Below are 15,246 nucleotides of genomic sequence, written 5' to 3' on the forward strand. Positions count from 1 at the left end.
CACGACATTCGTGCACTGGGAGGGAGGGGTCCCTCAGCCCGGCCTACGCCCTCTTGCAGTCCAGGAGCGCTTGAGGGATGTCCGACTGACGGCTTAGGCCCGCTCCCTGCCTAAGCCAGCAGTCAGACACCCTTAGCGCTGCCACGGAGGCGGGAGAGGCTCCCGCCACTGCCACTGTGCTCGCCAGCTGTGAGCCTGGCTTCTGGCTGAGTGGCGCTCCCCCTGTGGGAGCGCACTGACCACCAGGGGGTAGCTCCTGTGTTTAGCATCTGCCCCCTGGTGGTCAGTGCGCATCATAGCAACTGTCCCTTCTGCTGTTTGGTTGATTTGCATATTACCCTTGTATTATATAGGATATACTTGGTCATTCAGATTGAGGAAAGAGTAAAGATAGGGAATATATATAATGGAATCATTTTAACCAAGCTACTAAAGTTATGAACATTATGAAGGTTGAGCCCTGAGGAAAGACTCCATTCTTATTCTACCTAGCCTGGGAACTAAACTTTTTTGAACTTTCCAGTCCTGTGGCAATGCCTGTAGTGGCGGCAAGAATGGCACCAGGTATTAGACGAGTGGGGTCAGGCTGGACCTTGGTTCAGCAACCTCAGTACTTGAGTTCTGGCTAGGAAAGAATTCAGAGCCAAGACTCAAACCACAAGGGAAAGTTTATTTAGAAAGCCACAGAGGTGGAATAAGTGAGCTGAGAGGTAGAAGAAATGGGCCCAGGTAACAAGTTAGAGAGGCAAAAGAAGGGCCCTTGGAGTTTAGGAGAGATAAAGGTAAAAGTAACACCCTAGAGGAAAGAAGGGGGGGGGAGGGAAGGCACAGGTGTGCTCCTGGGAGAGAGAGTTAGCTGGGTCCTCTTGTAGGGCTTTTAAGGGGAGGCCCCTGGGGAGGATTGCAATAGAATATTCATCAGCTTTCTAGGTGGGTCCTTTCAAGGTTGTGGTTTACACTGATGTCAGTCATGGCATCCCTTGTTAGGTTTTCTGGGCCTGGAGTTGAAATACAACTAGGCCTACATATATCTGATGCAGGTTGGAACCTCATTGTCCTGGGGGCTTAATGCTCACGGGCTATCCACTGCCTCCCTTGTATGTCCCCCCTCTAAAGGGGGTCTAATTTGCATGACTAGCAACATGCCAGAGGAGGAAAGGTCGGGGGGAGGGGTCTGAACTGCATGACCAGAGATATGCTAGGGGAGGAAAAGTTACCCTGGGGTGAGGTCCTTGTTTTCCCGGCTTTCTGCCCTGGTGACCTTCTGTACCTGGCCGTGTTCTGCTTATGTCTCTCTAACTGCCTACCACAACTGGATGTACAGCTGGACATATGTGAGTCCTTCAGAGGTTCCCTGAACCTCTCATATACATCCACCTGACATTCATTGCCCAGATCTCCAGGACATTTTCTGGACCATCTGGCATCCATCCGATTGATGACTGTCCTGGACCAATCCTAGGGCTAAGAATCAGGATCTAGAGGCTTTTTAGCAAAGCCTCTAGATCAGTGGTTCTCAACCTTTCTAATGCTGCGACCCTTTAATACAGTTCCTCATGTTGTGGTGACCCCCAACCATAAAATTATTTTCGTTGCTACTTCATAACTGTAATTTTGCTACTGTTAATGAATCGTAATGTAAATATCTGTGTTTTCCGATGGTCTTAGGCGACCCTGCTAGCGGTTCTCAACCTGTGGGGCTTGCATATTTTGTGGTCAGCCCTGATTCTGACACTTATAACTGTGTGACAAAGCCAATTACTTAACTTCTCTCTGCTTCAGTTTTCCACCCATATGATGGGGAAAGTGGTACTACTGCCTCAGAAGGATCATGTTATGTACTCCTTTTTATAATACAAAAAAATGTACCTCCCATACAACAGCCAGATGCCTTTCACCTGTATGAAAAGTATGGTCACTAGTGCATGCAGCGTCCCAGATTGAGAGAGGGATGTCCGACGGCCGGTTTAGGCCCAACATCCCCCGAGGGGTCCCGGATTGCGAGAGGACGCAGGCCAGGCTGAGGGACCCCCCCCCCTCTGGTGCACGGATTTCATGCACCAAGCCTCTAGTATATGTAGATATACCTGCTCTATATATTTAAAAATAAAACAATAAGATATAAATATCTTAAAATATATATAGATATAAATAATACAATGAAAACCGAGGGCCTGGCGGGGCCTGGAGGAGGGGCCGGCACCTTGGCCAGGAAGGAGGCCCAACTAGAAACTGTCAAATAAAAAACCTTGTATTAAATCTACAAGGAGTTTCTTCCATTCATTCAAACTGACATTCGTTTTCATCTTTTATATAAACACCATTGACTTGGTTTCTATAAAATATTCATTTTGAATTTTTTTCCCAGCAGTGGGGATTAGTTTGTCATGAGCCATCTATACTGTATTACTTTTTTTTTTTTTTTAATATATTTTATTGATTTTTCACAGAGAGGAAGAGAGAGGGATAGAGAGCTAGAAACATTGATGATAGAGAAACATCGATCAGCTGCCTCCTGCACAACCCCTACTGGGGATGTGCCCGCAACCAAGGTACATGCCCTTGACCGGAATCGAACCCGGGACCTTTCAGTCCGCAGGCCGACGCTCTATCCACTGAGCCAAACCGGTTTCGGCTATACTGTATTACTTTTGTAATAGTTACGAAACTATGGGGCAGGACTTGGGGATGCACACCAATGTTGACAAAGGGCTGTAACCTCCCACTCTTAGACTCCAGTTTGTTTGAATGTCACATATTTAGTGAAATTTCAACCATCCTTTCCTTTACCAATTAATCATGCTCAGAATTGTGTTCACTTCTTATCACATATTATCATAATTGATTTTGAATATTGAACTGGGGTTCAATATAGCACGGTGTTTATTGAAATATAATGCACATATGCCCAGCTGGCGTGGCTCAGTGGTTGAGTGTTGACCTATGAACCAGGAGGTCACGGTTCGATTCCCAGTCAGGGCACATGCCTGGGTTTGGAGGCTCCATCCCCAGTGTGGGGCATGAAGGAGGCAGCCAATTAATAATTCTCTCTCATCATTAATGTTTCTATCTCTTTCTCCTTCTCCCTTCTTCTCTGAGATTAATAAAAACATATTTTTAAAAATATATAGTCCACATATAATAAAATTCATCCTTTAAATTGTATAATTCAATGTGTTTTAGTACATTCACCAACTTTTGCAATCATCACCACTGTCTAATTTTCGAACATTATCATCATCCAAAAAGAAGTCCCATAGGCATTAGCATTCACTCTCCCCATCTCCTGGAAAACACTGATCTACTCTGTCTCTAAGGATCTGCCTTATTCTGGACATTTCATGGCGTCATAATACAAAAAAAAAAAAAAAAAAGAAGAAGAAGAAGAAGAAGAAGAAGAAGAATCATATAATATATAGCCTTTTGTGTCTGGCTTCTTTCACTTGCATAATGTTTTCAAGGTTCAATATTACAGCATGTATCAGTATGTCATTCTTTTTTATGGCCAAATAATATTTCTTCGTATAGATATACCACATTTTAAATAGATTCGTAAGTTATTTGGACAGCGTGGGTTGATTCCACTTTTTGGCTATTATGAGTAATGCTGCAATGAACATTTGTGTATGAGTTTTTGTGTGGATGTGTGTTTGCAATCTTCTTGCATCATGGCATTTAGAGATGGGGTTATGCTGCTGCACTGCCTTGGGTTGAAGGCCAGGCTCTGCCCTTCACAAGCTGGGTGAACTCAGACAAGCTACTTAATTTCTCCGTGCCTCAGTCTCATCTGTAATCTGGCTATTCTTACTGTATATGAAGCCTAAAAGACATGGAAAGTACTTGGGGTAATGCCTGGTTTATATAGTTAGGTCTGAGTAAATTTTATCTATTATTTTAATATTTTGAGCAACTTAATGATAGGGTTCATCTTCATTGTACCTTTGAAAACCCAGAACCTAAAGGTGTTTCTTTTCCTTTAATAAAAAGAGAAATAAATATTCAGAATTCCTTCCGGGTATCAGGACGTGCTAGTTTCAGACAAATGTATTTTGAAATTGAAGAACAGATGCCTGAAACTGTAAATTACGAAGGGGCTTGTCTTCCCCAACTTACTTAATGCAGCAATTTATGACACTCATCAGCCAGCAGCTAATTATTTAATACAATTTAGAAGACATTCATGTAGCTGGTAATATATTATTTAATAACATGGCTATAAACCGGTGACGCTTTAAAACTTCTCATTCTGAAAAGCTGGGAACGAGCTCATTTCCACACAAACCCTGTGGTTGGTTGTAGCTCTACCCAGATCGTTGTTGATTGGCTCACGCAAAGGAAATGGTCTCTGACCTAGCCAATATCGCCAGCGTGTGGTCAATATTCTCCACAACTGCCTTCCTGGAAGCCGGCGGACACGTGGCTACCGCAGGCCGGGCAGGACGTGGGAGGACCTAGTTCTGGTTACCGCGAGAGGGCGCTGGCGGTTCCTCGTCGCTTAAGTCTCATTTCCCATAAAGCCTCCGAGCGACCAATCCAGTGGCTGTCTCCATACCGCTTTCAAAGTCGGCGGGCCCTTCCACCAATAGTAAGGCAGGTGCCGCCCTCCGCTCGAGGATTGATGGAAAGTTTCACCATTCATCTCATAGGTCTCTGCTGTCTCCGCCCCTCTCGCTCGAGATTGATGACCTGCCTGACCAATAGAGCACGCCGGGTCGGCGGGTGGATGAACGCGGTCTTCTGTAATGGCGGAGCGTGGCGGGGACGGGGGGGACGGCGAGCGATTCAACCCGGGGGAGCTCAGGTAAAGGGCGCTGCTCTGTATTCCTTCTGGGCCTGCTGGAGTCCCGCGGGTGGGCCTGCCGCGGGGATGCGGGGCGGAGGGCGGGCAGAGGCCCCGCGGCGGCCCCGGGTCCGGGACCGCATGGGGCTGGAGAAGGGGGAAGAGGAAGGTGGCTTGAATGAGAGAGCCCGGGCTGGGGCTGGGCCGCGGCCTCCTGTCCGTTTTCGGGGGCGCTCCCAGCGGTTTTCGCGGGGCCCAGCGCCCCCGGCGGCTGCGGCCCCTGGGCCCGGCCGGACGTTCCCGCCTTGGGGCGACGCCTCGGCCGCAGGCAGCCTCCGCCCCGGCCGACCTCAGCCCTGCGCCCGGCTGCGCGTCGCCGCGGGCCCCGTGGTCCCCCGGGCGCCCCTCCACTCCGCAGTGCGCTCCCCGGAGCCCCTCATCCCTCCTGGCTCAGCTTCTCCACGCCCCCGCGGGCCTCTGGGGTCCCCACGTTTGCCCCGTTCCTGCTTCCCCGTATCGCTGGCTTTTCCTACCTGATGGTGGCCTTTCCTCCTTTCTCCAGTTTTTTTTTCATCCCGTGTGGCGTTTGTGACTAATAACAATAGCAGCGGCCGTTGTTACGTCCTTGTCTGTGTCAGGAAGCGCTTCCTTCGAGTGGTCTCCTCCGGTCCTCACATCCAGCCTCGGAGTAGTTGCTTTTCTCATTTTGCAGGCAACAGGCCAGAACCATCTTGAGTTAAGCCTCTTCTTGCCCGTGGCGCAGGTGGGGAAACTGAGGCAGGGAGCAGTTGAGGCGGTAGGACAAGGTCGCGGAGGTGGAATGGTAGCTCCAGGCAGTGGCCTCGGCACCCGGGCGGGCGGGCCCCGAGCCTGCGGTCTCTCTCCCGCCTTTGCCCTTAAGGAGGTCAGTGACCTTTCGGCTTCGGGTGCCCCGAGGCCTACGGGGTTCGGGATTGAGATTTTGTCAAGTAAAAGTGTCCGGGAAAAATAAACCTTTAGTCAGGGAGAATAAAAAGAGGTACTAAGCTTTCAGGGTATTTGAGACTTTTTTTTTTTTTTCTTTTCTTTTTTCCTGGATGGGGAAAACGTCATTTCAGATGTTCAGCTCCCATTCCGAATGGTGCCATTGTCAGCATCTGAAGAGGAAAAAGAGCAGGGGTTATGGGGCAGTCTGGTATTGTCTAGAGCTCAAGATGAAATTGAGTCAGGAAATGGGGTTTGTTTTCCAAGGTTTTAGATTCTGAGTTGTCACACACAGAAATCCCTACTTTGGCAGGAGTGAAAGCTTGTCTTACTTCAGAGATGAATCTCAAATCCTTGAAACCCCATGTATTCGCTTTGGTAATGAGTGATGAAGGTGCATTGCCAGTGTCAGTGGTAGGAAGGTTTATTATTATTCCTGGTTCTGATCTCAAGGTCACCTGAATTTATTTGGGAACATTCCTTTGCATTTCAGAGAGTATAGTATCTTCAGCTTTACAATGAGCAGCCTTTTCGATTTTATTAACACTAGTCTAGACGTTGATGCAAAACTGAGTAGAGAAGGGCTTTAAATTAGGTGTTCCGTTGCAAATATCGTATGCCTAGCCTCTTGGGTTGGGAAGTTGCTTCCAAAGCATGTTGTACAGACCATTATTTTAGCACTTTTCGTGGTTTAAGATAAATTGGGCTGTTTATGCGGTCTTTTTGATGGCCGAAATTGGGCCTTAGTTTTCGTATATGTATCATGTGTACCATGAAGGTATTTTGTGGTGTGTCTGTCTATCCGTGTCTGGCAAATGAAGTGTTCAGTGGCTCTATGGTAATAAATGAATATAGGTGATTTAGAGATGGTTTGCTTATTAGAACCAAATTCATTGTGTGCTCTGTGACAGTCACTGACCTAGGTGCTGGCGGTAGAGCCTTGAACCAGACCAAAATCCTTTGGAGCATCCATACTAATTAAGATTGATCTAAATTTTGAATTAAACTAGCCACATCAAATGAGTGGGAAGTGACTTATACAAGGTCACTGAGTAATTGGCAGAGTCTGGATTGGCCTCCCATATGTCAGTAGCATCTTCCCATTTTGCCTCTCCTGTTAAAGTATTTGCAGTCTTGTCTTCACCAGTGCGGGATTGCATATCTAGATAGAGTACCTCTAGAGAAATACATTTGTTCTTGTAAAAAAAAAAAAATTGTTTCTATTTTTGCAAGTAGTCTTCTGTTTTCCAAAAAGGTTGAAAGTGGTAGGAATGCAAATAACCTGCAACAGACAAAATTTATTTGGAGATCCAAATGTTATTCATTCCTTTATGTTGAGGACTGTTAAGATAACTTTTAGAGTCATATTTGTATAGACCCTTTACCCAGGGCCTTAGTTTACCTATTAATACCTTATGACAAGGTACTTTCAGTCTAAATTTCCTTAATTGTAAAACAAGAATAAGATTACACTGGTGTTACACTGACTAGTACCTTAAACAAGTTATTTTTCTGTGACATAGTTTCCTCTGTAAAAATTGTGCCAAACTTACCTCAATGTATTGCTGTGAGGATAAAAAGAGTTGGTGCAAATAATGTCCATGTAATCGTTCTTGGCATATAGGAAATACCCAGTGTTCACTGTCATTATGAAAACAATTTTTTCTTTTTTTAAAAAAATATATTTTTATTGATTTCAGAGAGGAAGGGAGGGAGAGGGAGAGAGAGAGAGAGAAATATCATTGATGAGAGAGAATCATTGATTGGCTGCCTTCTGCATGCCCCCCACTGGGGATCAAGCCCGAAACCCAGGTATGTGCCCTTGACTGGAATTGAACCCAGGACCCTTTGGTCCACATGCCAACACTCTATCACTGAGCCAAACCAGCCAGGGCTTCTTTTTTAAAAACTTTATTAACACTGTTGAAGATGTCCCCATCCCCTTCCCTCCTTGCCCATCTCCACCCAGTCCCCACCAACACCCCCCTTCTCTCCGGCCATCAAAACAATAACATTTGAGCACCCACCATCCTCTACACTGGAAAGCAGCAGTATACTAAGGGAAAACTACATATTAGTGGGTATAATACAAAAGTAAGCAAGTGAGAGGTTTCTTCTTAGCATCATATATATAAAAGTCCAGCGACCGGAATGGTGGAACAACCAGAATGACCGGTGGCTATGATGTGCACTGTGGCAGCCAACCAGCCTGATCCGGGCCCCTATCGGCCCCCACAGCCGGCCTGGCCCGATGGACCCCCATAGGGGTGGGCCGGCCAGACCCCACCCATGCATGAATTTGTGCACCAGGCCTCTAGTTTATCATAATTTAAAATTCAAATTGGGTCCAGCCGTTGTGGCTTTGTGGTTGAGTGTCAATCTCTGAACCAGGAGGTCACTGTTCCATTCCCAGTCTGGTCACATGCAGCACGGGCTATGGGCTTGATCCCCGGTAAGGGGAGTGCAGGAGGCTGCCAATCGATGATTCTTACCATTGATGTTTCTATCTCTCTCTCCCTCTTTCTCTCTGAAATAAATAAAAATATATTTTAAGAAAACTCAAATTGGGTAATGAGCCAGAGAGGGTCTGGGAGAGGCTGAGGGTGGGAAAGGAGTTTGAGGAACTAAGACTGATAATTTAAAGGAGCCAGTTATATAATGATCTGGGGAAAAGCATTCCAGGCAGAGGGAACAATAAGGGCAGAGGCCTCAAGGTAAATGAACTTGAAGTATTTGATCAAAAAAGAAGGCTGGAGCCCTACCCGGTTTGGCTCAGTGGATAGGGCGTAGGCCTGCAAACTGAAGGGTCCTGAGTTCGATTTCGGTCAAGGGCACATAGCTTGGTTGTGAGCTCCCAATCCTGGTCAGGTTGCATGCAGGAGGCAACCAATCAATGTGTCTCTCTTACATCAATGTTTCTCTCTATCCTTCCTTCTCCCTTCCACTCTCTCTAAAAATCAATGGAAAAATATCCTCAGGTGAGCATAAAAAAAAAAAAAAGGCTCGAGTCTGTAGACAGGTCAACAAGAGGCAGGTTATGTAGAGCCTGATAATAATTATAGTAATAGTAGCTACACTATTACTGACATTAATACCATTAAAACTTACTAGTACTATTACTATACTAATGTTATTGTAACAGTAATAAAAGCTATACTTAGAGAGCACTAATGTGCTAGGTGCTGTTCCACATACTTTATTAGCTCATTTAATCCTCACTGCAGGTTCTGGTAAGTTGCCTGCAATGAAGCAGTGTGTGTGAAGAGCTCAGCACAGGTACTAGACATATCTGGCGTCAGAAAATGGCAACTTTAAGATGCCGATGGAGGAAATTATGTGAATTCTGTCTCTATTTTAGTGGCAAACTTTTGAAAGACATTTAGTCAAATTGACAACTAAGTGCCTTTAAAAAAATGTTTTTATTGATTTTTAGAGAAGAAAAGAAAGGAGAGAGAGAGACAGAGACAGAGAGACAGAGAGAGAGGGGGGGAGAGAGAGAGAGAGAGAGAGAGAGAGAGAGAGAGAGAGAGAGAAACATTGATGTGAGAGATAAACATCCATCAGCTGCCCCCTACTGGCGATTGAGCCTGCAACCCTGGCTGGGAGTCCACCTGGCAAGCTTTTGGTGCATGGATTTGGCTGATCCAACTGAGCCACACCCGCTAGGGCCCAAGTGTCTTTTATAAGTAGAGCACAGTGCAAGGTTTTGGGGGGAATGAAAGTAGTGATAGTTAAAGTGGTTTAGTGTGTATTAAGTACTCTGTTTCACAGGGATTATCTCATTGAATAGCGATATGAGATAGGTTTTATTTTTATTCCCCAGCTCATTTACATCTGAGTATTCTCAGACTCAGAATTATATAACTAGTTTGACAATAAAAGACAGAGCCCTGATTTGACTTTTTCATCATTCTAGAGCCTAAATGTTTAACTTCAAGCTATAACTAGGAAGTGTGACATTCCAAAGAAATAAGTACTGTTGATTTTTTTTTAAAGGGGAGAGGCAGATTCCAAGGAAACCTAAGATTAAGGTACATTATTAACTCAAGGCTGAAACAGAATATCTTTCCTTGATGGTTAACTTTGTTTCTGTATAAAAGGTTATTTCTTCAGTAATGGTAGCCATGTGTCTTTTAGGAATACATACAATTTGAGAAAGACTAATCTGATATAATCCATACTCCTCTTTTCAGTCATGGTTATTAACTTATACTTTGAGATAGGATCATTTGCAAATTTGGTTAAATACAGTTGGTATATGCATTCTGGATGTTTACAACCCTAGTATTCTAGAAGGAAAATTGGTTCTTTATTAGGATTTTTTATGTCAGACTTGAACTGTGATATGGAAAATGTAGAAAAACTTCTAAGTTTAATTTTAAGCAGAGTTGAAGTGTGGGAAAGTTGGGAGAGCCTGGTGAGAAGAGAATATAAGAATGATTATCTTCAAATATACATAAGGAATATAATTGTTGCCCTAGCCGATTTGGCTCAGTGGATAGAGTGTTGGCCTGGGGACAGACCAGGGTGTCCTGGGTAAGGTTATGGGTTCAATTCTGGTCAAGGGTATGTACTTGGTTGCAGCATGGTTGCAGGCTCCTTCCCGGCCTGGGCCCTGGTCAGGGCTTGTGCAGGAAGCAACCAATCAATGTGCTTCTCTCACATTGATGTTTCTGTCTTTCCCTCTCTCCTCTTTACTCTCCCTAAAAATCAATGGAAAAAATATCCTCCAGTGAGGATAACAAAAAAAAAAAAAAAAAGCAAAAACAACCTAGTGTAATTGCTAATTTTTTCTTCAGCACAGAAATGTACATTTCATGAATAATGGAGAGATTTATAGTAGCTACTGGGAAGACTGATAGGTAGGTACTCAATTGACGATGGCAAATTATAGTAAAAACTAGAGGCCCGGTGCACGGATTCGTGCACTGGTGGGGTCCTTCGGTCTGGCCTGCACTCTCTCACAATCCGGGACCCCCTCGGGGGATGTCAGAGAGCCAGTTTCGGCCCAATCCCTGCAGGCCAGGCTGAGGGACCACACAAGTGCACGAATCTCTGCACCAGGCTGGTTTCAGCCTGATCCCTGCAGTCCAGGCCGAAGGACCCCCACCAGTGCGTGAATCCGTGCACCGGGCCTCTAGTATGCATGTAAGATTTTTGGTTAATCTCTTCCTGTACTCTCTCCTCCCCCCTCCCCTTTGAGATTCATCAGTCTGTTCCATGTTTCCATGCCTGTGCATTGAGCGTCTGCCCCCTGGTGGTCAGTACATATCATTGCTATGGTCAAATGGTCGCTTAGGCTTTTATATATATAGATAATGTTTATAAGATTCTACATACTCTACTTGTGAGGTAGTGTAGGTACAATATCCCCTATGTAGGTATTCATTGGTTCATTCAACAAATATTTATTGAGGCCTACTATGTGCAGACCTAACTATGTACAGGAGATGTAAGGATGAACAGGACATAGTTCCTACTCTAAAGGAGCTTACATACACAGTGTCGGGTAGTGTTTAAGAGATATTTGCCTGCATTTGAATCCTGACTTTTCCACTCAACCAGCTCTGTGGCCTTGGGCAAATTATTTGACTTCAACTTGCTTTAGTGTCTTCATGTATAAAATGAGGTTGATAATATATATCTCATAGGGTTGTTACAATGATTAAAGGACTTAAAAAGAGCTTAGAGCACTGCTTGACACATAGTAATTACTTTTAAGAGTGAATAATTTTAATTTTTTTAAAAAGCACTTGTGAGAGGGAGATAGATAATAACATGTAATACTATGTATCTGCTTATATACCATAGAGAAAATAAGCCAGGGTGTTTTAGCTAGAGATTGAAGGGTTGGGTAGGGTTCAGTGTAGAGAAAGGCTTTCCGTTTAGGTAGAGAATAGTAGTGATCTCGTAAGCCTGCTACCCTCCGCCCCTGTAAAAACTTTGTATTTGGAAGTAATTTAAAACTTATCAAAAGTTGCAAAAAATAAAGATAGTACACTTGGTATTAATATTTTACCTCATCTGCCTTATTATTTGCCCTCATGCATGCTCTGTTACTCTGAACTGTTTGAGGGTAAGATACATATACTTATGTATCTTAGGCCCTTTACTTTTAAATACTTAAATATGCATTTTCTAAGAATAGAAGTATTTTGCCTAAATACAGTTACCAACTTCATAAATTTACAGTGATACAAAACTTTAATCTATTGTTCGTATTCTAGTGTTGTCCATTAATCCAGTGTTTTTTTATAGCATTTCTTCCCCTTAGGATAGGATTTGGTATAGAATTAATGTTGTGTTGTCATGTCTCTTTAGCTCCTTTACATTTCCACAGCCCGCCTTTGTCTTTTATGTATAATATCCACATTTTTTAAGAATATATTCTCTGCTTCCCCCTTTTAAATAGAACATTCCTTTTTTTGTGTTTGTCTACTATTTCATCGTTATTAATTTGAGGGTATACGTTCTTGTCTGAAATAGGTGATGTGTTCCTCTCAGTCACATGATGTCCGTCTGTCCTTTTTAGATGATATTAATGTAGATCCACTGGTCAAGGTGTTGCATGATTTCCCTATTACATAGTATTTTTTTCATCTCCCCTTGCAATCATAAGCAGCATGTGAGGAGACATTTTAAGATCATCTGGATATCCTCTTCATCCAGCTTTCCTCCTAGATTTGGTGTCCATTGCTCATTCTTACTGATGCACTTTTACTGTGATGGTTGCAAAATTATGCCTTTCCAACTCCACTTGTTCTTAAGGGCCTATTGAATTCGATGTAATTAGAGATCAGTAACTACATTTTTGTAATTTTGAGAAAGAAATTAATTCATTGTTTTCCCCACAGGATGGCTCAACAGCAGGCCTTGAGGTTTCGAGGCCCAGCTCCCCCACCTAATGCAGTGATGCGAGGCCCACCACCTCTCATGCGACCTCCTCCACCTTTTGGTATGATGCGAGGCCCTCCTCCACCACCTCGGCCCCCCTTTGGACGTCCTCCTTTTGATCCTAATATGCCACCAATGCCTCCTCCAGGAGGGATTCCTCCGCCTATGGGCCCTCCACACCTTCAGGTAAAGAATATAGAGGTCATTTCTTCATTGTTGTTAATATTAATATTACATGTCAGTGTTGCCTTAAAAACTGTCTTCTTAGTTTCACTTTATAGGAAAATATAATCCATACTAGTAGCCCTGTGCACAAATCCGTGCACCAGTAGCTCTCTGCGGGGCCTGGCCACTCCACGCCTGCTGCTCAGAGGCTCTCTGCGGCCCAGAGGCCCATCCGTGGCTGGGCATGGAACACTTGCCTCGTCGCCGTGGCAACGAAGCAAGCATTCCACCAGATCACTCATGCTACCGGCTCTCAGTGGTCACCCCTCTGGGACTGGGGGACTCCAGCGGGGCTGAGAGGACTGGGCGCCGCCATCTTGTGGCTATGGGTGCCGCCATTATTGTGATAGAGTGATGGTTAATTTGCATGTTGCCCATTTATTAGATAGGATATTAACTTGTTGCTCCAAAAGCAGTGGTTTTGAATAGAAATTCAGAATGGGAATTTAGATAGAAAAATACGCTACAAAGGAAACTAGGATTAAATAGAGTATTTCTTACCTGCCTTTATCTCTGAGAATTGTCTTTAGTAATCCATCTTCTTTACGGGAAATGAAGTTTGAATTTTAAAGGTATAACTATTTTAGTTATTGCTATTTATTTTTCTGTTTTAGTATTTTATTATTTTTAAAATATATTTTTATTGATTTTAGAGAGAAAGGGAGAAAGCGAGAGCACAGCATCAATGATGAGAGAGAATCATTGATCGGCTGTCTCCTGCACACCCCCTACTGGGGATCGAGCCTACAACCCTGGGCATGTGCCCTGACAGAACCATGGCTGCCTGGTTCTAAGGTCGATGCTCAACCATTGAGCCACTCTAGTTGGGCACTATTTATTTTTCAATGATACATTTTATCATTAAGTATACATACATATGTATATATATTCTGAGCAATTCTTGCCACAAATGAAGCCTAGGATAGAATCTAGAACAAATGCATTTTGTAAGCACATTGTTTGAATATTTTTCTTCCCTGGGAGACAGAGGGGGTTATTTTATAATTTTAGAAATAGAATTGTGGGATTTCTTTAAGTAGAAAATTTTCTGGTATTTTAACCTGAGGCACAGATCCCTCTCTAGTATATATAGACTCAATTACTGTCTGAAATTAGGTCATGAAGGTGGCCTCTCTTAAACATCTACTTTTGAGGTTGTACTGCTTTTGTTTGGGTATGTATCTCTGTTTTCTTAGTTTATCCAGCCTATACTGTTCCGAAATCAAATAAATATAGTGGTATCATCTATCTTCCATTAGTTTAGATAATCAAGAATGAACTCACTAAAAGTAGCAAAAGATAATAAAGTACTACTGGAGTGATGTTAACTCTATTTAGATAGGGTCATATTTATGGAAGAGACACAGGTTTTAATACTTAATAATTTTATTGCCTTCCTAGTAATGAATAGCCCCTACCCCCTTAAACAAATTGTTAAAAAGTTTTATATTTTCTCTGAGATTAGAATAAGAAATAGATTTTTGACCTGTCTCTGGTATAACTTGTTACATATGAATTTATTCTAATTTAAGCCTTTAAGAGTTAAACCTACTTGCAGAATATTATAAAATGTAATGGACTGATGTAACCCTCTAATGGAAATATATCAGATGTTGTAATGGGATACTTTCCAATGTTGTGATGCTTTTCATGGTCTTGATATATAATTGTGTGGTTTTACATTAAATCAAACTGATATCCAGTTAATGTGCATGAGACATATTTGGGATGGATATTTTATAGAATGTGAGTTTGTGTGCTGATGTTTGAAAGACACTAAACTGATTAAAAAAAAAATCTGAAGTATGGGAAAGAAAATGAAGTACAGTTTCACATTATTAGCATGGTGTTAGTTCCATTATCCAGATTAAGATGCTTTGGATAACTGAAATTTATTGTTGTATATTAAAGAGGATATCTTTTAATCCCCATTCAAAACCTGTTGTTGAAATGTTAGACCACTTGTCTGCTTTAGTAAATAAAGTATAGTAGTTACAGTTGAATTGTGTGGCTCAGAATCTTAATGTTGTGTCAATAATCATTGAATGATCGTGAAGGAATTATCAGAGATATGATTGAATTAGTAATAGCTCTAGGAAATGAAAAAAAATTGCAACATATACCGTTTAAATTCTTATTTTTCACTAAAAGTAAAATGGATAATTAATTTTACTATATCTTTTAAACTTAACTGATGTTCATGTCATTAGTGAGCTACTTATTGTTACTATTATTTGAAAAATAGAAAATGATGAATATTTTTCTAGCTAATATTTTTTTCTTATAGGAAAAAAGATTAGCTATATTCAATTTTTCTTTTTTAGTTGTTGCTATGTTACCTGTAAAATAATGTTTCTCCTTTGGTTGGTTCTTATTGAAGTGAA

General features: G+C 42.7%; 1 protein-coding gene across 8 annotated transcripts in view; it reads left to right on the forward strand.

Moving 5' to 3' along the window:
• Positions 1-4,691: 4,691 nt before the first annotated feature.
• The window catches only part of TCERG1 (transcription elongation regulator 1), a 62,132-nt gene continuing 51,577 nt past the window's right edge, over positions 4,692-15,246 (forward strand). For all 8 annotated transcript variants that reach the window (XR_013813570.1, XM_079771965.1, XM_079771966.1 and 5 more), the window contains exons 1-2: positions 4,692-4,801; positions 12,598-12,823. Coding sequence is in view for 7 of the 8 variants with exons in the window: in XM_079771965.1 (XP_079628091.1) it covers positions 4,743-4,801; positions 12,598-12,823 (285 nt within the window). In the remaining variant the exon portion in view is untranslated. The remainder of the gene's footprint in view (positions 4,802-12,597; positions 12,824-15,246) is intronic.

Source organism: Cnephaeus nilssonii (assembly GCF_951640355.1).
Source record: "Cnephaeus nilssonii genome assembly, chromosome: 5".
Classification (NCBI taxonomy): Eukaryota; Metazoa; Chordata; class Mammalia; order Chiroptera; family Vespertilionidae; genus Cnephaeus; species Cnephaeus nilssonii.